Source organism: Meriones unguiculatus, chromosome 20, assembly GCF_030254825.1.
Source record: "Meriones unguiculatus strain TT.TT164.6M chromosome 20, Bangor_MerUng_6.1, whole genome shotgun sequence".
Lineage (NCBI taxonomy): Eukaryota > Metazoa > Chordata > Mammalia > Rodentia > Muridae > Meriones > Meriones unguiculatus.
Window position 1 is genome coordinate 45,783,206 of NC_083367.1, and position 27,638 is coordinate 45,810,843.

The window sequence follows — 27,638 nt, forward strand, 5'->3', positions numbered from 1 at the left end:
GCTAATTGTAGAAAGTGAAGACTAACCAGCAGCCCAGCACCAGCTCCTGATTGCTCTGTGACCTGGGAGGAGTCACGTGAGAATCCGCACACCACAGGCTATGGTGCAGAGGTGGAAACAGGACCAACACAAAATCCCTCATTATCCTGTCCTTCTCAAATCTTGATTTCATGCTGTTGTCAACCAAAAATGTCTTCTAAAGGGGTCTTCAAACTTACCCACAATGTGACCCTCTGGGAGAATCTCAGCACCCCAGAGTTGCTGCTCATTCCTTGGGTTAGACGGTTTAGTTCTCGTCTCTGTGTTACTTAGGGGAACAAGGGCTTTCTGGGAACTGAGATGGATTAAAATGGGCTTAAGCAGGAAACAGAGACACAGAACATGGCATCCAGTGCTTTGTGGCAAACTGTTAGAAAACACACAGTTGCCATGTTAGTGTCTGACTACCTAAAGTACTATCCAGATGCGCCCATCACCTGCCTGAACAACTGGATGTCAAACGTTACACGACTGTGCACCACAGGGCTGTTCAGCACAACCACTAGGAGGTTATTTCTTAAAACTATGTGTGTGGGAGTGAGGCGGGGTGGCAGGGTGTATGTGTGAGTGCAGGTGCTGATGAGTCCTGACCAGGGCATTGGACTTCTTTGTTGCTGAGCTGTGGCATGGGTGCTGGGAACTGAACCAAGGTTCTCTGTAAGAGCCCCGTGTGCCCTTTGCCTCTGTCCCATCTCTCCAGGCCATCAAATAGCTATTTTCACTGTTCTCTTTTTGATGTAAGTTTCAATTACAGAGTTCTTAGAATAGTGGCAGTAATGTGTCCTCTCCTCGGATTTGCCAGTTAATGATGTTTTCCCCCACATGCTTTATCTGTCCCGAACCCTGCTTTGGACGGTACTTTGTCGGGATCTGACCCCTTTATCCATAGACACTTCAGAGGGTATTTCCTAAGAACATGTTTCTCTGAGTCAAGAAATTTTTTTTTTCCAGTAAAAATACAAAAGTAACATATAAACCACCACAATAAATTCTGGAAAAAAAAAAATGGCACCTATGAAAAAAAGTGCATTGCTTTATTCTTCCTAAGAGAAAATACTTAGGGCTGTTTTGTTACTGGGATATTTCTAGACCTTGCTATAGTTCCTGGCACAGAGTGGAGACTCATAGAAACCCACCAACTTCAGAAAGTAAAACTTCATCTGACATTTCATAATGTGAAGTTTTCCTAAAATAAATCGAAAGCAAGAACAGCAACAGAAGCAGCCACTTCTTTATTTCCTCTAATTTGTAATTTGTGTGGTACAAAGGGGTGAAACGCTTCAGATACAAAGGTTTGGGGGATTGCTATTTAAAGATTCTGTTTTTGTTACTTTTAATGTTGTGGGTGAATGTGTATGGGGGGGGCTGTAGGTGTGTGTGCATGTGTGGGCACCCATGTGAGCACAGGTGCCTACAGAACTCAGAAGGTGGCACTGGATCCCTTGTAGCTGGGGTTACTGAAGGTTGTGAGTCACTAGATGTAGGTGCTGGGGGCCAAGTTCAGATCCTCTGGAAGAGCAGTACATGTCCTTAACCACTGAGCTGTGTCTCCAGATCCGGGGAGTTCCACTGAACAGGATCGCAGTGCAAGTCAGCGTAACGTCACCGTCCTCAAGGCTTTCCTCATAAGTAGCGGTTTCTGATGTACTCGCGGTACATGGCGGTGTCCTCTTTACCAAGGGGCTGCGTGATACCTTGGCTGGCCTGGATATGGGCCTGGAAGATCTCTGTTGACTTCCTGTCTACTCTCGGGGGCTGAACTTCGTAGATGTTGTCTTGTGAGAAAGCTGAAATGGGAGCCCTGCAAGAGACAAAAGAGAGGGCTGCGTTAAAGGAAACAGAAAAAGGACCCGAAGGAGCTGTGAGAACCACTCATCGGAACGTGGGATTGACCAACCAGAAACAACCTCTGCGGTTGCTCTTGGCTTCTTGTCTGGCTGGAAGACCACAGGATAAACACAGCCTGAGACTCTGTCCCTGACACCCAGGCATAGCAGAGGTCCCTTTTCCTGGTCCTTAGAGAATGGCAGCTTTACAGTTGTGGGTCCATCTGGCTCCCACTGGAGGCAGTTCTGGTAGTAACTATCACTAAGTTTTGTTCTCTGTCTTTGCAGGCACTTGGCTTTTTAAAGGAAGATTAAGTGGGAGTCAATGAAGTTGGACACAGTAATAATTCTGGCCAATGAGTTTATGCCAGTAAAATGCTTGCTCAGTGTATTGCCTGGACCAATGCAAGCACTCAGTAAATGAGAACCACTCTCAACAATTACTCATGTGCAATTTCTCACTGGAAGTTCCAAAATTCTAAAAGCTTTGACAACCAAAAGCCACACTGCCTGAAACATCCGGCCCCACTAGAAAAGCACTGTTCTCACCTCTTCTACTACATGCAAATATTCACATGTCATACATACACACGGCCTCAGATCTTACTGGGGATATCAGTACGAGCTGACTATATCTTAGCGTGCTAACACTTCTTAATTCTACAGCACATCTGGCCTCAGGGTTTTAGGCGAAGAACTGTGACTCTGTGACAGACAGCGCCCTTCCTTTTTGAAGCACCCAAGAATCCTCTACTCAGAAATGGCCCTCCATTCACCCGCCCAGCCCACTAGAGTGCTTGAAATTCCTATCCATCCCTTGAGGAAGGCACTGTCTCTAGACAGGCCTTGTCAAAATTTGTCACGGTGGGGTCGTTTCCTGGCACACTGTCCACTTGCAGCCAGTAGAATGCCCACCAGTTACTGCAGTCCTCAGCTGGGTTAGGCAGACCCCCAGGGGATGAGCCAACTAACAGGTGAGCCAGAGGACGCCTGTGTGAGTGGTGTGTGACTGCTCACGTATACGCTCAGAAGGTCAGGAAGAGGCCACTGGTGAGAAGGGATGGAAAACTAAGGACATCACACTTCATCACTCGGCTCTCCTTCAAGAAGGCTCTTCACATTCTGACAAGCAAGATAACCCTCAGCTGGGCTGGGGACTCAGCCTTGCTCCTGTGCATCTGGGAGGAGTCACAGAGGCATCCTGACGCTAGCCATTTGCTTAGCTGGGACTCTGGAGTTAGGGGAGGGGTCTGTGATCAGCACAGTGGACCCCAGAGGCAGCTGGACTGTTAGCATTCTTCTGGAAATGGGGCAGTGTGATAACATATGGGAGAAAAGAGAAATTGCTCAAGGGCTCCTCAAAAAGTTCTATCTTCTTGTGCTGCACTTAAATAAATGTGGGCTTTTCTTACTCCTCTAGAAAGATACCAAGTTGTCAATTGGGGAGATGGCTTGGCGGTTAAACTGCTGGCTCTGCAAGCAAGAAGACCAGAGTTCAGATCCCCAGAGCCCATACAAATGTCAGGTGGGCATGGTGGCTGCCCACAGTTACAGTTTGGGAAGGAAGAGATGGGGGTTCCCCAGAACAAGCTGGCTGGCTGGACTCTCTGCAGCAGTGAATGCTGGTTTTGACGGAGAGATCCTGCCTCAAAGAATGAAGTTGAAGAGTGATCAAGAAAGGTTTGTGATATCAACCTTAGGCTTCTACACACACACACACACACACACACACACACACACACACGTGTGAAAGAAAAAGAAAGAAAAGTCATCAGGTGGCTCACGGGACTCTGCCTTTGTGTGCGACACACACCACCCTGTGATGGCTGGAGATTATAGGACATCTCACTGAAATAAAATAAAGCTGGAAGGCAATAGTCATTCCAGAAGCCAAGATCTTTTTTTTTTTTTTAAATTTCAGCTCAGGATCATGTGTTTCAACTCAAATTTGGTATACAATTTAAGAAACACGTGTATTCTTATTTTAAAAGCATTCTAATAATTTCATATAATCTTAGACTGAATCCTTACTTAAATAAAACCCAAGGGAGGAGTGATTCATTTAAGGTTAAAATAATAAAAGGTGGAATAAGGAGACGGTTCAGTCAGTCACATGTGCTTGCTGCACAAGTGCAATGACCTGAGTTTGGAATCCCGACACTGACGTTAAAGCTGATGTGGCAGTGCGCACCTGTAACCCCAGGCCTGGTATGGGAGGGGTTGGGACGGAGTTGGCTGGGATCAGAGACAGACAGATCCCTGGCTATTACTGGCCAGTCAATGGGTGATCCCCCCAAGTCAGTGAGAGATCCTGCCTCAAAAAATAAGGTAGAGAGCAATTGAAGACACCTGAGGCCGTCAGCTTCCACACATATGCAAACATGTACTAACACCTCTCTCTCTCTCTCTCTCTCTCTCTCTCTCTCTCTCTCTCTCTCTCAAGATAGGGAGATAATGATGGAGAAAAGGACAGATGAAAGGTGGGGGGTTGGGGAAATACTGAGTTGGCAAAATCACATTGTATGTCAAACTGACAGGACTTTATTTCTCAGTACAGACACAGGGTCTGCGGTTAGCACATTATGATGGTGGGTGCTGAGATACTCTATGAATCTATTCATAATTTTGCCTCAGAAGAAAAATACAGGAACTCTGAAGTTAATTTAATTCAAGATGAGCAGTCACTACTCTTTAATGGCTGGCAATGTTCAAGGCCAAACCATTTTAACCAGGCCCTTCAACAAAGCGGCTCCATTAGTTTTCAGAGATTCCCATCAGCAACCATAGCATCTCCTGGTCTCCACCATCAACATGCCACCTCCACTGCTCCAGCGCCTACTCCTCAGAGCTCTTACACGTCCATTGTCTTACCTAGCTTTCACATCCACCCTGGAGGAAGGAAGGACAGGCTTTACACTCTCCATCACTCAGAGCTATTTGTAGAACTGGACTGATGTGCCCGTCCTCTCTTTGAATGGAACCCTTTGCGTATGAGAATCCTGGAAAGAATCACAGCAGACTCCAAGGGCTGTTCAAAGGCACCTTCTAGAAACCAGAACCTTACAATTGGCACAGGAAAAGCCCCTCCCGTCCAGATGGTAGTTGGGCCTGGGCAGCCACAAATGGGACCAGCCACTTCCATCCAATGCCTTTGATTTCTTATCAAGAAATAGACTGGGAGTCCTTAATCTGTTTCTCAGGACCTGATTCATGGAAAGCAGAGTTACAGAAAATGATGAGCAGCTCTGCACACAGGAAACAACGAGCACTGGCTGGCTCGGCTCCACAGTGCAACCGGTGGGTTTAGGCTTCCAGCACAATCTCACTCTTGTTTTACAGTCATCTGACAGGGGGTCGGAAAATGCACCAACTGCCCCTGATAGAACTCTGTGTTGAACAATAGAACTATATTAAAATGCTCACTGCTGCACGTGGGTCAGAAGAAAGCCCAAGATATCCCCAGTGTTACTGGAACAAGAAAGGGAGCAGGAAGCGTTGGGAGTCACAAAGAACCCTTGTTTCATGATCCAGACACAGGGGGACCTCACAGACCTAAGCTCAAAGTATGACCTGGCCAGCCAGAGGCAGCAGCAGCACCGGGAACCACAGCATCAGGACTACAGATCCCTGGCTCCCACGCCAGACCTACAGAATCAGAGTAGCTAAGGTCGAGGCCAAGAAAAGTGTTTCGATGAGCCCATCGGAAGACTCTGACACCCGCTAAAGCTTGAAAGCTTCTTGTCTATCATGGCCACTGTCAGTTACATAGATGAGAGATACAGAATGCTAAATAAGATCTACTTAAATTTTTATGGTGATGGGAATCGAGCCCAGGGCCCTGGACATCTTAGGCAGACATACTACCATTTAGCCCTGCTCCAACTACTTATTATTCTTTGTGAGTTTCACATCATGTACCCTACAATCCCACTCATCTCCCTGCCCTTCCTTATCTACAACCCCAACAAAAGAATAAAATAAAAACAAAACAAAACAAAATCTCATTGTGGAAGCTATTGTGGGTTGTGTGTCCCACGGTACACCCTTCTGTCCACACTCCTTTTGGATGTCCCGTCGCCGCCCTGTGTCATGGAGATCCTACAGCTTTGGATGTGTAGGACCGGCCCCTTCAGGCTCTCCAGCAGTTCCTAGATGAGGCAGATCTTGGGATGGGCCAACCCAAAGCCCTGGGTCTGTGCCTGAGTGGTGGCTGAGTTGGTCAGCTTACCAGCTCTCCCCCACCCTTACTACCAGGGCGAGCTCTCCAGCACTGCCCTGGCTAGCTCATACAATGCCTCAGCAGGGCTCGCTCTCCCACACTCATGCCCACCTCACTAGAACCAGCTCTATTGTGCTTTCCAGGTGAGGTACAGGGAGGTACTTGGGAGAGGGGTCTCCCGAGTGCCAGAGCCAGTGAGGGGCGGGGGCAGCTCTACCCAGCCCTTGGACAACAGCACGGCCCAGACAACAACCCAGACCAGGGACATTCATATTGTCTTTAGTTGGTGATACGAGCCACAGACACCAACACAGAACCCTTCCGCTGCACGGCCACAGACTCGGACATGGCCCTTAGGGGCGGCTCAGGCTTGAGGCTTCACCACGGCCTCAGGTGGTGGGACAGGCTTCTGATGACAACCTATTCCTCGCCATTCTCCTGTCTCCGGTTCACCTCTCTTCATGATGCTCAAACCATTCTGCTTCTCTTTCTCTCCCATCTGTCTACCACATACTTGCACTCTGTGGGCAGTCCCACTGAGGGCAGGCCACGAGGCTGGCAAGGCTCTGAGTGTCTTCTGTGGCATTGCTGCGAGTGGGCTTCTGGGTGCCCTCTGCTTGCCCATGCCTCATGGCAGCGGGCTGGCCAGATTTTTTCTTTTTTTTTTTTAAGATAGGGTCTTACTATGTAGCCCAGGCTAGCCTCAAACTCACCACCCTCAGATGTCTGAATGCTGGAATTACAGGGGTATACCACCACTGCCTGGCTCCAGTGTTTTTCTTGAGAAAAGATTTCATCATGCAGCTTGAGCTATCTTGGAACTCCTGATCCTCCTGCCTCTTTGCCCCAAGTGCTAGGAGCACTGAGAATTTTTAAACATGAACTTTCTTTTAAATGACAAAATACCACTAACCCTACACTGGAGGGCACAGTTTAATATTTAATTATAGATTCAATTATTAGATTCATCTTTTATTTTTCCAATGAGGACATTTTTTTTAAACTTCCCCATCTACTTAATGCATTTCTGAGGTGGGAAAGAAAACACATCCATGACCCACACAGAGGCTGCTGGAAAGAGATGGGGTGATATCAGACCCAACACTGGACAGACAGTCTCATCAGAAGGATGGCATCTGTTTCCAGATGAAAACAAAACAACCACCCTAGCATTTACACACTACATGCTATAGAAACTGTGAGACTAGTTTCTTTTGTGGATTCCAGTAGAGAAACCTAGCTTATTAGTGCACTTAGATGACAAGAAATAAAAATTAAAAAGAAAAAAATCCACATTTGTCTCCTGGCCATGAAAGAGGAAAATATATTTTTGAGCTTCTCAGAGCCTCAAAGGGAGATGACCTATTGCCCCTCATTCAAATGCCAGTCATATTTTTGGACATAAAATATTATAATTACATCGCAGATTCTGACAGGGTGTTCCGTATTTCCCCTCAAGGAGTGGTGCGGTCTTATTTAGGATAATATATTTACCAATTCATTCACGGGCTGTTTAACAGACATCGTTCGGTGCCTCAAACACTGAGCACTGGTGACATTCAGCCTTAACTGCTGCTCCCACTCACAGAAGAAACACTCCAGGCAGAAATTCATTAGACATGCCCGACGTATTTAAGGAAAATCCTTACTGGTGCCCTTTAATGCTCTTTGTTCAGCGGGGGCTGCTTTTAATACAGCCATTTCTGATAAAAACAACAACAAAAAAACAAAACAAAACAAAAAAAACAACTCCATCTTATACTTGAATGAGGAACTAATGTTTGCGCCCTGTGTGGTTTAACAGTGGAGGTGACTTTTCTGGCTTGCACATGTTGAGGAAGCTGTACACTGACCGAGATGTTTTTAGAACTGGGTGTAATCACGACGATTCATGGTTAGTGGTTAAACAACTAGACCCGATTTGGTGATTAAACTATTAGCACTTACAGTTTTAACAACCATATGCGATCCTTTTCGCTATGTTACAAGCGTACTTCCTTTGTAGACTCAGCCTTTCGGTAGACATCAAACCCCGTTTAGCATTTCCAGAAGATCTACGAAGAGTTTGACCCACGGACTCCATTTCTCTTCCTGATGTTCAGCCTGTTGCTACCAAAACTGTCCATATCTCCCCCGGGGTTGCTGCTGTTGTAATTTATCATCGCATCTTAGCCAGAGGATCAAGACAATATTACCCTCAAAACCAGACCACGGTTCTGGGCCATCCGTCTCATTCCTTCTGCAGGAATTCTGGGAGAAAACCCTCATCAGGTCAAAACTACACCCTGGGTCCACTAAGATGCACAGGCCACGATGGGACAAGATTTCAGCGGGCACCTTAGTCACCTGTCTTTGCTGTGACCTCTGTCTTTGCTTCACAATCTCCACCAGGACCTAAGAGCCCACAGCATCTAACTGCTGGTGCGTGGCCATGATCAACATTTCCAACTAGACGACCTTCCCTTCCAGCCTTCGTGTTCTCCGCGATGTCAGCCTTTGGTTTGTGGATACTGTTCTAGCGTTTTCCCGTGAATGCACATTGCCTCTCTCTAGCTCTTTCATCAAAGTGCTTGAATCTTTCCAACGAGGCACTCACACACCGAAGCCTGGGCTCGAGCCTGCCAAGGTGCTACAGGGAAAATGGGTTCAGTTCTTTAAAAAGAAATCGTCTAAGTTCACGTTCCGAGGGCTAGCCACCTGCTCTCCTCGTGCACTCATGCAGTGACGGCAGCAATGAGCTAGAGGTGGCAGTTTAAATTTACACCTACATTAATTTGAATTAAATACATTTAAAATGGTTTTCAGTATTACTGCCTCAGGACAAGTGCATGGCATCGTGTGAGACCAATGGCCCCCGTGCCAGGCAGTGAAGACGTGGGCTTCGAGGTTACTGTAGGATCTTCTGTGTGGTGTGCTGCTCTGGAATGTGCTTACAGCTCTTTCTTTCCTAGGAACTCTTGGTCCTTTTATCTCCCCAAGCCCATCGCCCTAATAGAATCTATGCACAGCCGTTAATACCATTCAGTGCTTTAACTACCGTGTTTAATGGCAACTACCTCTCATCTGGGGACTCAGTACTACAGTTCCTATTCTTCTAAGCATCACAGGCTTTATTCTTCTTGTCGCTTTACCAGAGTGACGCCATTTTTCAGAGTGACCCGATTAAAACCTCCTTACAAACATCCGGGTTTAAACACACTGTCTGACCTTCATTCTACTGCAGCTGCTATGCTTATGGGGTCCAAGCTGTCTTATCCTTGTCCGCTGGGGGCTTCTTCAAGTTCACTAAGTGCTCCTTGATGGGACCCTACTTTTCTCCGAGAGCTTTCTTGCCACCTGGCTCAGCAAGAAGTTTCAGTTTTATTTCCCAACAGAGGCCTAGAACCAGCAACTTCTTCCAGGAGCTCTGGTTCCCATTAGTGGGAAAGTGACATTCTAAGACTACAGTGTAAGGACTGGGAATTCTCACTCTGAAGCCTGTGCATGTGTGTCAGCCTCAGGATAGTAATGCTCATGCTACCAGCATCACTATGATTCTATGCGTATATGCTTTTCCTGTCTTAGCTTGTTCAGAGCTGGGTTACATACAGCAACGCACTCCATTTGACCACTGAACTGAGGTATCTCTGAGCCTCTCCTTTCAGACCTTTACTCTGGACATGTAGACAACCACGGTTTACTGTTGGCACTGTACTTTGTATCAGCGTCTGTGCTAATCCGCTTTCTGTCACTGTGACAAGATCCGTGAGATAATCACCTTAAAGTGAACAGAAAGGTTTATTTTTTGGCTCACAAATTCAGGCGTTTTAATCCATGGTCTGTTGGTCCACAGCGTTGGGCCTGTGGCAAGGCAGTACACCCTGGAAGGAGTGCGCAGTAGAAGCTGCTCTGAGGCAGAGAGGAAGAAGAGAGGATGAAGAGACGCTGCAGCGACATCCCCTTTAAGGGCGTACCCTCGATGACCCAATGTCCTTGCACTAGGCCCTTCCTTTGTGGGCACCGCCTCGCCTCTCTACAGAGCCACCGGCCGTGCACCATGACGCACGAACTTTGGGGTCACTTATCTAAGCCCCAGAAACGGCTCTAGTTGTGTTGTCGAAAGCTCATTTTTGCGACACCCATGGAGACAACACTCCCTGGGTCCTTACTGGCAACAAAACCTATTTTTACACTTAAAAGCTTTGAAGATAATATCCTTGGCTCACATGGTCTTTCCTTGAGAGTTTGAAATGCTACTCATTTTAAAATTCTTTTCTGGTCTGAAGTACTGTATCCACCTTACAACTGTCTCATATTCTTTCTATAAGAAGTCTATGTATAAAAGCTTAAAGGACGTTCTCCCCGTAAGGTTAATTTTTACACACCCCAATGTTAACCAAAACAAGCAGATACTCTGCGTATTCAGTGAGCTCTGCAACGCTGACTTTTAAGGAGTTTCATGTTCCTGAAGAGGCTTTTCTTTCCACATCCCTGTTTTTAGAAGTTTTTCTTTTCTTTTTTTAAGGTGCCTATTTATGTGTGTTAAATCTTTGCCTATTGTCAGAGTGACACTTTAAATGCTTCTTGGGTCTTCTTTTGTTCTGGATTTAAGAGTTTTACACTTTGGCTCATTTTGAAGTGGTGCGTTGCACACCCAGCCTCTTGTGTACTCTCTGGCATGTGTCTGCTGTCTGTGGGTGCTTGTCAGCTCTGTGTTCTCTTGTTCTCATAGCTTTATGTAGGGCTGACCTCTGGTACTCTCCTGTTGCACAATGTCTCAGGGGAGCTTCCGTAAAGTCACAGAGCTGCCCTTTCACTGTTTCATCAAAATGTACAAAAGGCTGAGGCTTCCACTGTGTTCATATGAGTCACGTGGAGAAAAGTATCTACTGTGTAGATTCCGGCAGACGTGATTGCATTCTTGACTTGGCCAGAGCAACAGGGACTTTCTTGCATCTTTTTTTTTTTTTTTTTTTCTTTTCGGTTTTTAAGGAAGGGTCTCACATAGCTCAGGCTAATGTTGAACTTGCTACATGGCTGAGGCTAGCCTTGAAGTTGCTATACAGCCTTGAACGCTCAATTTTTTCTGCCTTCATCCCCAAGTGCCAGAGTGCAGGCACGTGCCTCTTTCTGCCTGGCTTCCTCATCTTTACTGCCAGTGCCCTGCTCAGTTTTGACACATCAGCACATGCATGCGTGTGTCATACACACACACACACACACACACACACACACACACACACATAAAATTAAAACTTTTGTATTCTTCCCAGAACCCACCAGACATATCTATCTTAGAAGTGTATTTTTTCACACATCTCCCAAATGGTCAACTAAATGAGAGAGCTGTTGCCTATATGGCTCCTCCTGCTGCTGCTGGCTGGCACTGCCTTGTCCTTTCTCCTCATCAGGGTTGTTTTCTCAGAAGTTCATCCGCCTGCTCCCCCTTCTCCTCTGGAAAGCCCTTGCTGTCCTTGGAAATGGTGGGCCCATCACAGGAGTCCAGAAGAGGCAGTCCCTATCTCCCTTCCTTACAGTGTTCATTCTCTTCGCCACCATAGTGTAGAGAAGCAGACGGACAGTCTGTGTTAGTAGGAGATGAGGCCACAAGGACCTGATGAGGAGAGCTGTGCATGCCCAGAGATCCTATGCTTTCAAGTTCCACTATAACAAGAAGTGGGCAGCTGGGTGGCTGGCGGGACAGACTGGCAGAGCACAGGTCTTCAGTATTGACTTGACTCTCCTTCCAATGTACTGAATTCACTGAAAAGAAAAAGGAAAACCCAAACCAACCAACCAACCAACCAACCAACCAACCAACCAACCAACCAACCAACCAAAAACAGGCAAAAACCAACCACTCGGGGCTGGAGGGTTGGCTCAGTGGTTAAGAGCACTGGCTACTCTTGCAAAGGACTCAGGTTCAATTCCCAGCACCCATGTGGCAGCTCATAACTGTCTGTAACTCCAGTTCTAGGTGATCTGACATCTCTACACCATTGCACATTAAAAAAAAAAAAAAAAGCATCCCAGACTCTTGGAATTTGACTTAAAGATATGACCACAGACCACAGTTCTATTTACTATGGTAATTACACAATGCTTTGATTTGTAACTGAATCACATGGAGAGAAGTATCTACTGTGTAGATTCTGGCAGACATGATTGCATTCTTGACGTGGCCAGAGCAACAGGGACATATGGCTGAGACAGCTGGGTTTGGCACCAGCAGCTGCTGTGACAGCTAGCTCCCTGACCAAGGCAATGCAGCAGCCCCTCTGACAGCTTGCTATATTCTTCAGGAAATGATACCTGGAAGCCAGGTCTGCAGTCTGTTTCTACTGCCTTCCCATGATCCCCCAAACCCCAAACCCCAGAGTAAAGTCGCTTTCTGTTCACCCCGCCTAGAATGGATCACGGTTGCTGCAACTGACTCCTGCCCATCAGAGCCAGCAAGAGGGTAAAGCACACCTGGCCTCAGGCCTTCATCTCATCTGGAACAGGCACCAGGCTGGGGATGACCCCATCTGCAGGCAGGCACATGTGTTTGTTCCCCAAGGAGACAGAAGGGACAGTCTACCCCTGGAGCACAAGCAAACGGCAATGACAGTACTTCTATTCAAGCTGCAGCCACTGGTATTTTTGATACTCTTTTTATATTCTGCTTGAGGATTCTAAAATTAAAAAAAAAAAAAGCCATTTGTATTCTTTTACAGAACTTTTGGTGTTAGAGAAATGAGGCGTGATGATTTTTTTTTTCTGACCTGAATCAGGTTAAATGCTTCCAATTTAGGATGCGATTTGTGAACAGGATGGCTTCCCTCCCATTGGCTGGACATGTTATCTACCTTGTATAAATATGAATGAGCTTCTCTGCTTCAGCCATGTTTATTATAAATGCTGGGGGAGCGGCAGCAATATTTGGCTGTGTTCTCGTGTGGGTTCTACTGGAACATTCAACAGCTAGTTAATGAAGTGCTTGGCTTTGGGCCCTGCAGGCCCCAGGGACTGGTCATCTTGCACAGTGTGGGTCTGTTTGGAGGGACACTTCTGACAGCAAAGGACAGGTGCCATCAAGCATATGAGGGGGTGTTTTCCAAGCCTAAAGTATGTGACTGCTCCCGTATGGGGCGAGGTTCTTCCTCAGGGCCATGGGTCACCTCTGAGGCTCAGCTCCTTAGGAGCTGTGTTCCTTCTGTCCTCGCATCTCCTGGAACAGCAGCAGGTGGGGCCTGACAAACCAGTGAGCTGCATAAAAGGCCATGTGTCTTGCTTCTCACATGCAGGTGAAAGCACCCTGCTTGTTTGCTTGTCACCAAGTCTAACAGATTCTTTATTAGTTAAGGCCACCTTAGGTTTAAAGAATTATTGCACAGTGCATGGAGTTTCCACATACCCCCATGCACTTTCCTGCAGCATTAACATCTTCCAATAGCACCTACTCTTTTTATTTTTTTGCTGTTAATGAGCTGATACCAGTTAAATTATCATCAGCTAGATCCCATACTTCATTCTTACCTAATGTCTTCATGTCCCAGAACAATGTCCAGGACACATTATGCCTGGCCACCAGGCCTCCTCAGGCTTCTCCTGGCAGTGACTGGCCCTGAAAGTCTGGAAGCAAACTCCACCTACATCTTCACAAAGGTTTCCTACAGTTCCTTAAAGATAAAGCATGGACAAGCAACTGAAGCCTTCAAGGCAGCACACCCAGCTGACTTTACTCCTCGGGCTCATTCTGGCTGCTCTGCTTATTGTATGTTCAGACAGCTGAGGAAAATCCAGTGGAACCCCAGTTCCCATCCTGGCTGACCAGGAGACATGTACAATTTCACAGTGCATAGACCACCAGGACTCACCCCAGCACACTGGCTCAGGGTCTCTAGCAACATCTATATTTTGTGTCCTTTTTTTTTTTTCTTAAAGGAGGTTAATTCTCTTAAATTTAGAAAATTATAAAGAAAACATGGTCCACAAGTTGCATCATCAACAGAAATAAGAAACAGAAGTGGAGAAATTCGAAGAGTAGCCCATAGTCCCAAATGGAAACTGAGTCCCCTCCCATAAGCATTTTCTAGGAACCCTTGAAGTGGTCCTCGTTTTTTTTCTCTTTGTTTTTAACTTTAATAAGTTTACGTGTTGGTTTGAAGAATGGCCCCTATAGGCTCATATATTTTAATGCTTAGTCATCAGGACATTGAACTGTTTGAAAGGACTAGGAGGATTAGGAGGTGTGGCCTTGTTGGAGTAGGCCTTTTTGGAAGAACTGTGTTGCTGGAGGTGGACTTTGAGGTTTCAAAAGGCCCACATCAGTCCCAGTGTTTCTCTATCTATCTCACTATCTATCTATCTATCCTATCTATCTCACTATCTATCTATCTATCATCTATCTATCTATCTCACTATATCTATCTATCTATCTATCTAACTCACTATATCTATCTATCTATCTCACTATATCTATCTATCTATCTCACTATATCTATCTATCTATCTCACTATATCTATCTATCTATCTATCTCACTATATCTATCTATCTATCTCACTATCTCACTATCTCACTATCTATCTATCTATCTATCTATCTATCTATCTATCTATCTATCTATCTCACTCTGCCTGAGAATCAGGATGTAAATAGGATCAGCTATTTGTCCAGCACCATGCCTATCTGAGTACTGCCATGCTCCCACCATGATCCTCATGAACCAAGCCTTTGACACTGTTAGCATGGCCCCAATTAAATGCTTTCGTTGTAAGAGTTGCCTTGTTCATGGTGTCTCTTCACAGCAATGAGACAGTGATTAAGATACCATGCTCAGTATAACAGATCTCTGGAACCCAAGAACTGGGAGAAATTAATTGTGGTGAACAGGATGCTCCTTCAGTCCTGAAACTCATGACAAAATTACAGAGCTGTGCTCGGCTTCCCTCCTATATGAACCAGTTCGGAAGCCATCCCGCCACACCTCTGCACAGTGAGGCGGTCATGAACAGCTGGGGGGTGCCAGAGCCCAAGTGGCATAGGGGCACACACTGCCCTGGGGCAGCCGGAGTGGGTATTGGGCTCGCCTAAGCTGAGGAGGGCCTCCTTGAGGCTGGTGTCTCCATAAAGAGAGTCACAGCCTGAATGGAGGGACAAGAATGGATGAGGGGTGATGGAAGATTACTACATACAGGGACTAGTCAAGTAAGCATACAGGGACTAGTCAAGTAAGCATAATAAGTGTAATGGGAGTCAAATTTCTCACTGTTGAAGGAGGTGGCTGCCAGTATGGAAAGGGAGAGGTCTGGGATAAACTCTGGACACTTTGTAATTAGAAGCATCTTTACAAACCTACAGATATAAATGTACTTTTGTCTATATTTACAAAGATTGGATATTATAGATACACGTGTCCTTCTAGACACAGGTGGGCATTATCTGTGCATGTCCACATGGCATGCTGTCTGAGTGGGCCCGAGGGCAGTGACCCTGCAGCAGCAGCAGCAGCAGCAGGTACACCCAGTGCCCAGATCTTGGCTTTAATATCATTTTCCACTAAAAAGAATCAGGGACCCTTGGAGATGTGACTGATCTCAAGGCTAGGACAGGCAAAGAACACGATGAGCACAAAGCATCTTGTGCCAGAAACTGGGAAAGTGCTCTAAGAAAGATGAGGACAAAAGACACAGGGGCGGGCTGAAGAGAGTCCAGTAAAACTGGGGACAATTTGAGTATCAAAATGAATAATGACAATGATGGATTAGAGCCTATTGAACATAATAAGTCAAGATCTCAAAGTGAGAAAAACAAACATAAGACAAAATGAAAGGTTGGTTGAAGAAAGGCTATTTCCATAATTTCAAAGCACCTTGCTTAAATATTCATTAATTGAAGCAGTAATTTCACAGTAGAAATATTCAGAACATAATACTTTAGTCAAGAAATTAAAATAAAGATTATGGGTAAAGGCACTATTTGAACTTGTATGTCATCAGATGGGACATAATGAAAAGTAACATGACTTGTATAGTACTTCTGCCTGTATTCATCTCTTAAGCCAACAGACATTTACTCTGTCTCAGCGAGGTTACTCATATGGAACTAGTCAGGAATTTAGCAGGGGCCTAGCTAGGTTCTGGTTCAAGGCTTCTCACAAGGCTGACGCCTACCCACTGGCTACAGCTGCCATCAACTCAAGATTTACCTGGGGTTGGGAATCTGATAACCCAAGCTCCTTTCACTTGGTCGACCAGATCAACAGCTGCTTTAGTGGTTTCTGTGTCTGTGCACAGGGCTGCTCCCAACACGAAAGCTTGTTTTCCCAAAGAGGTGACCTAACAGATCATTTTAAAACCTAATCACTTCTGATGCATGCATTTGGCTAAGAGTCTGGATTTTTAAATCACCCCCAAAGGCCTATGTTTTTAGAGGCATAGGCTGCCAACTTGGAGCACTAATAGGAGGTAACAGAACCTTGAAAAGAGGCGGGATCCAACAGGGTCTTTGGTAAGATGGATGCATGGCAGGGAATATGAGGCCCCAGGCTCTTCCTCTTGAAGCAGATCGGCTCTGCCACACTCTCCTGTTGTTACGCTCTGCTTCACTGAAGGGCAGTGGATCATGAACTAGAGCCTCTCAGACTGTGAGCCAAAAGAAATTTTTCTCTTAACAAGTTAATTGTCTCAGGTATTTTGTTATAGAGAGTTTGGCTAAAACACTCCTGGCCAAAGAAACAATCCTGGTACAAAGTCGGGGGGTGGGGGATGCTACTGGGGTGTGAATAACGGAAGTAGAGTCAACTTGAAGGCTAGTCACTGCGCTTGGGTATAATCAGAACAAGCTAACTCAATGGCCAGTCTACAGAACAACTGGCTGTATCCTTCAAAGTGCTGAGGCCATGAAAATCAAGAAAGGGTGTGTTGACATGTTCCAGAATGAAGGAGACTTTAACCACTAAATGAGGGTGAGGTTCTAGACTGGACCCTCTCCTAGTCGAGGATGTTACTGTGACAACTGGTGACACCTGAATGGGCCATGAGGATGAAAAAGCAGCAATAGGTTGATGCTGCTTTGCTGATGTGCTGTGATCTTGAAGATACTCTCACTTGTAGGAAATATCCAATATGCAGTGATCAGGGTATGGCTGTTGGGGAAGAGAGAGGGTACAGGTCTGCAACTTATTCCCAAAACACTGGGAAGGGGTGTGTGCTTCTCTATAACTGCAACTTTCAGGAAGACTTGATATTTTTTTCAAGTTAAGTGGCTGTATCGTTCTAAACAGAAGAGACATTTAAAGTTGTCTAAGATAAACTAATAGAATTCTAAGAAACTGCTGGATTTTATAGGTCCGAAATATGTGGACTTTGGTGATTTCATATGCAAGAAGATTCCCACAAAATAACACAAAGATGATGAAATTCTGGCTTTCAATAAAGATGTAAAAGAGCACGAGGTGCCATTCTGAGCTCGCCCTCCTGTAGTTACTCCTCCGTCCGGTGTCTGTGGCATGGCCACTCCTCAGATTCCATCAGGACAGAAGACCTGCAGTCATAAGGTCTACCTAAGCAATGACCCCTGAGTTCATATCTCTCTTCAAAGTCCCACTTCTTTGCACCTCTTTAAAGCAGCAATTTCTGAAAGGATGGTTTCCACTTCCCGTATTTCCCTAAGTTCCTGTGAGCCATGTACTGTCATCTGCCCTCAACCGGCCTTAGCCTACCCCAGAGCCCTTTGGCTGTGGCTCTCGCAATGTTCTGCTTGCTTCTCCGATGTGCCAAGCTAGTAGTTCCTGTAGTTCTTAGTGCTCACTCTCCCTGCACTCAGCAGGTTCCCAGCCATCGCACAGCAGGCTCCTTTTCTCTCGGGTTAGCTCCTCCAAGAGATCTGCCTTGTGCACACGCAACTAATCCCAGAGGCAGAGGCAGAGGAAGGCAGAGATCTGTGAGCAACGGGTCAGCCAAGGCCACGTAGTGAGATCCTTTCTCAAACAAAGGCACAAGCAAACAAAATATGCAAGACCCCAGACAAACAACAACAAAAACCTAATCTAAAATAGCATCAGACCCTTACTTGCTCCAACCCCTCTCTGCCATTTTCTTGGTTCGAGCCTTCCAGGCATTTTGTTTGTTTGTTTTGTTTTATAAGACAGGGTTTCTCTGTGTAGCCTTGGCTGTACTGGAGTCGCTTTGTAGACCAGGCTGGCCTCGAACTCACAGTGCCTCTGCCTCTCCTTACGAGCCCGGCACTCAAGGCACTTATTCCAACATGAAATTGCCTTATGTGTGATGTTCCCGATTCAGCCTATTTGCATACTCAGATAGTCTTGATCTTCACTGTCTGCCCAGTGACAGAGAAGGACCTGATACTCTGCAAGCACATATCTAGCAACTAAATGAACCACCAACAAGCTATAAATCATCCCAGCTAGACTTGTGGCTGTGACCATGACAATTACACATTTCTAGAAATTACTTTTATTTTAGATCACTTTGCCCAACCTCAGACCAAATGAAGAGATGCCACAGCACTGCCCCAACAATGCAGCTTTCGCTTGAGTCCTCTGGGTAATGCAAGCACATGGCACTCAATGATGGAGACTTTCATCTCAGCTTCAGTAGCGCCAACTAGTGCAAAGATTTTTCTCTTCAGGAATCTTAAGCCTTCGTCCTGATATGTTCTACCTACAGATCCCCAAATCAACTTTAAAAAAAAATTAAATAAATAAAAAAGAAAACCAACCTACTTTACCTCACAGTGATTCAGGCATTACTTAAGGAGATGATCACATGACTTCTAATCCTCTTTTCTGAGATAAGCACCCTGGGCTATCTCAATATGAAAAATTAGCCAGCACTGAGCATGAGAAAGGCTGGATTGAAAAAAAAAAAAAAAACGTTCTGTGCATCTTATCTGAGAGCTGCAGGATGCATGTCCTTGGGCTTTCAGAGAACACGGTCTCATTTCTCAGGGCTGTCTCTCTGCTCTCTGGAACAGCCTGCTTCCCTGCCTCATGCTCTTTCTGATATGGAGCGAGCTGGAACATTCACAGCCGGCCGGGCTCTTACGCGTCCTCCTGGAGACTTATCATTTTCCAAACACATTTGCAGCTCTACATTTTCTCTGCTGAATACATTTTACATTTTAATAAGACGAGAGAAAACTGATACGCCGTAACAGTTGACCAATGAGCCTTGTGGCAGGGGCTCTTTGCTGAGGGCGTCAAACAATTTATTTCATGAATGTCCTATGAGGTGAAGGGCCATTTTTGATTGTCCTCTCCTTTGGGCTTTCACTGTGTTCACGGTGCAGGAGGGTAAGCAGCTTCTGTGGTTACATAGACAATATTTTAGCAGCAGACAGCATCCTCCACTGTGGCTTGCATAAGACAGTAAGCCATCAATGAGTGCTACTGAACGGAGGGGTGAGTGAGTAAATGAATGAATTAGGGGCTTAGGATCACAGAGCTAGTGTTCCAGCCCAAGCCCTCACTTCACAAAGGGAGCCATGGTCCAGACAGGCAGGGATGCAGTTCAGCAATGGCAGTTGTGGGGCCATACCCCAGGGTCTCTGATCCTCAGGATCATGCTGCCTCTTTTAATGGACACTTGGGCAAATGGAATGCAGTTAAATGGCCAAGAATGAATGGTTTTGCTTGTCTGCTTGTTTTAATTTGTGTTTAATAACTAACTCACGGTGGTGGCCTTATTATATCCATGCACTCTACATAACACTTTAAGCTAATCACAGTAAATCATGCAGTGACAGGGTTGGCATGTGACCCAATCCTGTCCACTGCGGCCAGGGCACTGGGACTCCTTGTTCCTGAGCAGGAGAAAGAAGCCCATCCCCTCTGAGGCTGCACAAGGCAGTCACCCAACTCCAGGAACACACAAAGCTCATGACCCAGCCTGCTGGTGGCCCGGCCTGTGTCTTCCAGGGAGGATACCAAACAACTTTACTGTTTGAACGGGGGGGGGGGGGGGCGGGCTAGGTGCTCTATCTGGAGCTAACAGCACTCTAAAAAGTCCAAGGAACTTTGGGAGAAACTTTATAAACAGAACACTTGCTTCCTTTGCTCCTTAAACAGTTTTTTTTTTTTTTTAAGCATAGAAACTAAATGAACACTTCCATAGTCAGCTAAGATGTCATTTTGCTGGAAGGTGCTATTTTAATGGCCTTTCAGATAGTTCTGGTTATTTAGAGGTGTTACAACAAAATCTGACAAGGTGTGCAATGTGGAACTGAAGCTACCCGGATTGACAAACTGTTCACCTTCTTACCTAAAATTCACCGGTCTATCTTGAACGCACAATGTGCTTTTTCACTGACACATGATTTTTTCTTTAATAGCCTGCATTAAAATCCACCGAGCTTTGATAATTTTTCAAGTGGCAGGCAACAGGTTTTATTTTCACAGTATTTTTTTTAAAAAAAAAAATCACATTTGTTAAAAACCACTTCTAATCTCATCAGGTGAATCTCTATGCATTGTGTGTGGTACTCACATGTATGCTTTCAAACATGTGCTTTTCACTTTAAAATTCTAACCCTGCTATTGGTAACAAATACTGCCAACTGTTTTCCTTAAAATGACAGGCTTGCTGGCTCATTTTTGCAAAAGCGTGTGCCAAATACCCATGCCTGGAGAACCACAGCTCATCCGTCAGTCATTTTGACTGGTTCTGGGAAAGAAATAGGGAGTTCTGCTCACAGCTTGGACAATCACAAGAGTCTTCTCCCTCCAAACATCACACTGCTGAGCAGAAGCCAAGATACTTTACATGTATGCATTTCCTAGTAGTCACAGTCCCCAAAAGACTCACTCACAGACTACTTAACGTTTTTTCCTTGATTTATCAACTTACTTAAGCATAGATGGCATTTCATTCTCCCTCCCTTCCCCCTGTCTCTAATCCCCTGTTGTGAGTGTCTAAGAGCGGAGGGAGGCACCATCTAGGGCCTGGCTCCGCTGCCTTGATCTCCTGGGCTCACTGAAAAGGCCGTGGAACCCCCAGGGATCTACAGAACACTTCTTGAGAACTGCTGCTTTTTATTTCCCCCTTTTCTTCCTTTGGTGACAACCTGCGCCATGTCCACAGGCACGTGCCACTGTCTGTGTGTCGTGTAGACAACGTCTCCTTTCAGAACTACACAGACTGTGCTCTACCAACTCAGCTTGAGTCTCAGAGAAATGGATTTGGCCTCAGTTTCGTCACTCAAAACTTCTGTAATTCTGAGAACTACAGACCCTCTCTAAGCTCGTTTTCTTAAAGGATCGGGGGGACTGAATCCAGTAATCTCCAGGTATCTTCTGGCTCTCTGATTTGTGGTTCTACACATACACATGCATACATACCACACACACACACACACACACACACACAGGGTGCACATACTGAGGAACATTCTGAAAACACCATCTTGGAGCTCTCCGGATGCCTGAGGCTCTGAGGCATTCTCGACAGGCTGTGGACAGAAATCACTACGTGAGGAGTTCAGGTGATGCTGAGACTGCTCATGAGACTGTTGGGAGTAAGCGCAGGTTCCTGACCTGAGATGAAAGGGTTAACAGGAAGCAAGGACTCAATAAACAATGCCTCTGATCAGAAATCATAGCCTCAGAAGAAGTCACCTTCCCAAGGTGCTCATGGGACAGGAGCACAGACTTGGGACCAGTGAAAATGCAGTAGACAGAAGAGGCACGTCACTGGCCTGGGAAGCTTCAGGCGTAACTGTGTGTTGTTGCCCAAAAGTCACCCTTACAGGCAGTTTTTTTTCCCTCATTCTACTAGACATTTTGAAGAAAAAGAGGGCTGAGAGTTTGATGAGGGATAACATAGAAGGGGCTGGAGGGAAGAGGGGAAAGAGGGCAACTGGGTGAGTAAATGAAAATTTAAAATCATATTTAAAAAAAGAAAGCCAGCATAAACTCAGTTCCCTTTTCTTTATGAATAAAGACAAGATGCATTTTATTCAGACATTTTGGTTACATCGCATGTACACAATAGAAATCGTGGCTATAAACTGGCTCGGATGTCACAAGAGAATAGAAAACAGTTTGAGGAGGGAGGATTTAACCTCAACATCGCCACTCTGTCCAGCTGAGATCCAATGGCAACACACACTTTTTAATCTACAAGGTAAATGTGAAAGTCCTCCATATAGCTGAAAACCAATGCAAACTAGAAATTATGGTTCTATTCTATGCGGATTGCTCATGCGATTTTACGAACTGGTTAAAACTCAGAAAAGAATTCTCTCATGAAGAGCCTCAACAATTTGGTGGCAGCAGGAAGTAAAAAAAAAAAAATCAGAAAATCTGTGGCCCATTTTACCCCATCCCACTAATATATAAGTTAACAACAGTAACAACCCATGACTGAGAACAATCATGAGACAGCAGCGAAGAGCTCTGAGCTACTAAAAGTCTAAAATGGGGAATGAACCACAGTAAATGAAAGCTTACAAATGAGGCGTACTGTTTTACCACACATTTCAACTTGTTCATCTCAGCATTTCTCCCTCACAAGTGATAAGTGGGTCAGATCCCTAAAAGGGGCAAAGCTACTGATTGTCAAACATTACCCGATTGTAAATAGCACTTACGACTGGGGTTCTAAATCAGATGAACTTGCTCTCAAATAGCTCAGTCTTTCTGACTTGTTTTAGAACCAACCTGGAACCTGGAACACGGTAGCATCGATTCGTAAAGGACTTCCTACCCATCTGAAAACGAGAGGCTGTTCAGAGGCATGCTTTTACGTATGAAAGTGTGTGACTGGTTTCTGGTGTTGCTCCACAAGTCTCCTTATGAGACAGCATAAGGAAAAGGGGGAAACTATATAATAAAAAAATACTGCTGGAGAATTTTAAATATAATTAGGACTTAAGGGTGCTTGTGTTTTTAAGAAGTCATGTGTAAAAGCTCCCAGGAATGCTGCGTCACACGTAGGGCAGTACAGCTGGACCCACACGTAAAAGGAACACGCGTTCTTGTCTTCAGCCCACATTTTCTCTTAACTGGAAATTCTTCCCCTTCACTTGGAAGAAACCAAGGCTACAAGCGCCTCATACACTGGACACTTGTCCATCTAAACAAAGCGAGTGGCTGCTGGGAAGGCATATCGACACAGCATCAAGCCACAATCGCTCCACCTGTCCCCAATCACTCCAGTACCCCCCACAGACACAGCTGACGGTTAACATCCAGCTAACAAAGTAACAAGAAGCTAGACCATGACAGATGTGGTTCTTCCATACAAAGCTAAAAACACCCCAGAGCAATATCCCTTATGTGGCCTTACCAGCTTCTCTACTCCCCCAGGACTCAGGTAAAAAGACAGTGTTTCAAAGGCCCACATACACCCTAAAACTATAAATTCTTTATCCGTAACAGAACGATCTTTTCACTTTAATGTGATCGCAGATCCCTAGGAAAAAAATAAAAACGTGTATCTATTTACCCTAGACGGGTTAAAGAAAAAAAAAAAAAACAACTTTTTAAAACCAAGTATAGAAAAATCTCCTGAATTCCCAAGTCTCTTTCATCTAGAGCTTTCTGGGGTGTAAGCATGTCCTCTGGATGTCCTATTACTGCCTGAGGTTCACCCAGGAAGCCCCTAGATTTGCACCTACCGTGTCCTGGCTATCCTGGCCACACATGGCTTTATCTAGCCAAACATGCTATGAAAGTGTTTGAGCTAGGTGGGATGGCAGACACCCATAATCTCAGCATGGGAGTCTGACACGGAAACATTACACGTTGGTGGTGAGCTTGTGTTACAAGATTGAGAGTCCTGTCTGCTTGCATGCTCCTGACCCATTCAACCCCAACCCTTGGTACAGGGGAGGAAACCTAGGGCCTGGTGCACAATGGAAAAGGGCCTCACCCTAACTGATAGCATCAGCCCTCTTTCTACTTTGTGTTTTGAGGTAGGGTCTCACTACGTTACACAGGCTGGCCCTAATCTTACTGTAGCTTAGGTTGGCCTTGAGCTTATAAATCTCTTGCTGAAGCCAGGTCCAGCTCCCCATCTTTAAGTCAAGTGCCAATACCCAGCCACGCTGCTTTTCTTGTTCTGATGTTTCCGATAGATACCTTATTAATCCTTGATTCAAAATCATTCTCCACACCATCTCCAAACTGACCTTTCTAAAGTGCAAATGCAAGCATACCACTCCCTTGATTACAATACAGCTCCGAAACTAAAGGTCATGTTGTCTGACTCAGCATCTTCCAGTCTTGTTGCCACCTGTGCATGTCTCCTACCCTCTTTCTTACTACCTTCATAAATTAGATGCATAGAATTCCTTTCGGGTCTTCCTGTGGCTGGATGTGGCTTGACCTTGACCCCACGTTCTTCATGGCCGATATGCTGATTGCCCTGGTGTGGTGGTACCCTGGATTCCCAACATGCTACTGAGGTGGTGAACTTTTTACAGGTGGGGCCCAGTGTAGGATGGTAAGAGCTTTAGGTAGGAAGAATGACCTCGTAGGGAGTTTTAGTGTAAAGAGTGAGCAAGGTCTTGCCCTTGGTTCCCGGGTCCTGCACAGAGAGACATGACCTACCCCTATAGCCTCCCAACCGCCAAACAGAAAAAGTACCAGTTGGACCTTTTTTTTTTTTTTTTTTTTTTTTTTTTTTAGAAAACAAAGACTTTGTAACTTTTATTTAGACCTATCATTTGTCAGTTTTCAAATTAGACTATTAAATAGGTTTTTAAAAAATGCATAATATTAAGTGGACATTAAATCAAAAATTATACTTCTAAAGACAGAACTCTTGCTGGAAGCAAAATAGAAAACTTTAGATCTCAAAGATACAGAGCCTAAACTTATTGTCTTAAACAAGAATCTTTCTGGGTTCAGTGAAGAGATACTCTGAGCAGACATTCAGCCGAAATTAGTTTCGGTAACCCATCCACTCATGGCAGGGGAAGCCAGGACTGGAAATCAAATGGTAATCTCCCTCCAACTCCAACTAAATTTTTAAGGAACAACGATCTTTTATAAGTAAGTGATCAATGCAGATTTACCATTCAACTTTTCCTTTTCAAGCTTGTCCAATTATTCAGTCCTCTTACCCTGCACTACTTATTTGCATGCAAAGGTTTCGTTCACAGATGAAGGGGACGAGGAATAAGCCTCCCTCTGATTAAAGTATTAACATTCTACCTTAGTGGCAGTCATGTGACTTGATGCATTCACTCAGCTGCGTGCAGAAATAGTTGGAAACAAAGTGCTGGGCTGTTCTCTCCGTTTCTGACTAAAGCACGTTGGAAAAGATTTTATATTATGGTGATATTTCGGATAGACTGCAAACATATAAAGTTAACCAGATCTCAGTTGGGGGAAAAAAAAATTCTGGCATACTATTTTTTTTCCAGCACCAAAGAAGAAAACCTATACAGATTTAATGATGGAAGCTGGACTCAAATTTCTTCCTGTTTTGTCCCATTATTCTCTGCGTAGGCTTAGAGTAAATGAGTAGTCACAAACATGGGGGACTGTTTTTCCCTCTGCAGAGAAGGAGTAGGTCGCCAGTGTCACCACTGTGCGTCTGAAGTAACATTCTGCTGTGCTTGTCTCCAGTCAGTCGCCATTAAAGACCAGGATCCAGTTTTGTCAAGTGAGTCCTCTGAGGGGTGATGCATGGAGGTGGCTCATGACCTTTGTTCTGTATAGCAGACTGTAGTAGAAATCTAATCTGTGTCCTCACTAGTTCAGAAGCCGCACAATAGAGTCTGTTCTTACTTTCTCTGGCAGAATTTAGGGAGATGTTGGTTTGGTACTCCCCCACACCATGTCAGTGTATTTTCATGTAGAAGTTATCAGATCATACCACTGGTGGACATGCTATGAAGGAAAAAGTTAAGACTCTCATTCAAATATTAACTAGTTTTAAAAATGATTTTACGTTGTGTACAAACTCTAATGAGCCTTATTCACTAAGCGGATTTTTTTTTTCTCTTCAGGCTATTCTGAACGAACCTGGTGATTATTTCAAGATAAATTCTGTGTGTGATTAACTTGCCAGACCAAACACTATGCTGATACAGGGGATTTGAAGAATGCCTAAGTTATTAACTCTCAAGGAAATACAGAGTTTCAGTAAAATACCTTGTTATATATCAGGTTTAAAAAATAATATTTACATTAGTATCAAAAGCTGTTTCTTAGTCAGAAAAAAAAATGTTCATCTTTCTCTTATTAACATTACTTATAAACAACATGTTTTTTTCTTCCTTATTATTGCCAATATTTTGCTAATCCCAATATAATGTAACTATTTTCTGCCAAAACCTAAAGATGATTTGAAGTGAAGCTAGCATAACATAAATGTTTATCAGTGAATCACACTCAACTGCTATTATGCAAGCATAACACTGAAAATATTACTTAATTCTTTGGTGATTTTTTTTATTCTATATATAAGTTTTTCTTTTAATTTTCTCAATATCCTTGGGAGTTGTCTTTTTATTTGAATACTTGAAATAGGCTTAGCTAAGAAATCAAAAACATCAGTATACAATATAATCAATTAATTGTTAGATTATAAACTAATGCATATCTTCAACTAATTTAATAACAATACAAACATTCCGGTTAAAGTTCTGAAGCATACTAAATATCAAGAATACACAGTGAGTTGCTTGGACAGATGACTATAAATCAATGACCTATACCATTTAATGTATTTCATGACATTAAGAATTTTAACATTTGTATTCTCACTACAACTAGAATAGAGGGGTTCAGGAGATGACTCAGTGAGTAAAAGTGCTGGCTGTGCAAGCATGGATGACCTGAGCTCAATCCCAACTGCCAGGCCTAACAAGTCTCATTTGGAGCCTTTTAACTCAGCATCACAGGTTCAGTAGCAAAGAAAGACGAGACAATGCTGAAAGCCTGAAAGCTGGGATGCTGACCTCCCTAATTCACAAGTCAGCAGGGAACAAAGAAACAAAGGCAGACAGTGGCAGGTGAGTGGGAAACAGAAGAGGGCTATGCCCCAGAAGCGGTCAACAAGAGGAGTCAAGAAGAGGATGGAACTAATGAGATGGGGGGACCTCACACAGACCCTGGGAATGGTGGGTAGAACGTGGGCTGAGGGGTAGCACATTCCAACAGATATTTACTGTGCAGCCAATTTAAGGCCTGCCATGGAGACTGAGGAGGATACAGGTCTGCAATAATCCAGATATTTACTGAGAAGTGTCAGTATAACTGACAGGGGAGAATGGGTGTGCGCATGTGAGTGGCACTAGGAAAAACAAAGGAATAATTTCTTTAAACATCAACAAAACTCAAGAACAAAAGAGTGGAGACATAGAAAAGTGTCTACAGACTCAAGTCACGCTACAAGACCAAAACAGGGCCTGTTAATGCCAATAAACCTCCATTTCTACTCTAGTGGTTTAGAAAGGCAGCTGCTGACCCGTCTGTAGGTCAGTGGTAGACATCACGGGTACCAGAAGCAACTAGTCTGGGTTTGAATCCCAGTTTCTCCACTTGCTGTCTGCTCGAACTTGGGCAAATGACATCACGGTGCACTTCAGTTTTCCACCTCTGTGGCCATAATCAAATCT

The 27,638-nt window shown here is 44.7% G+C and overlaps 1 protein-coding gene across 1 annotated transcript in view; it reads right to left on the bottom strand.

Moving 5' to 3' along the window:
- Positions 1-1,252: 1,252 nt before the first annotated feature.
- The window catches only part of Fig4 (FIG4 phosphoinositide 5-phosphatase), a 105,265-nt gene continuing 78,879 nt past the window's right edge, over positions 1,253-27,638 (bottom strand). Inside the window, exon 23 of the mRNA XM_021648660.2 lies at positions 1,253-1,840. Within this exon, the coding sequence (XP_021504335.1) occupies positions 1,663-1,840 (178 nt within the window). The 3' untranslated portion in view covers positions 1,253-1,662. The remainder of the gene's footprint in view (positions 1,841-27,638) is intronic.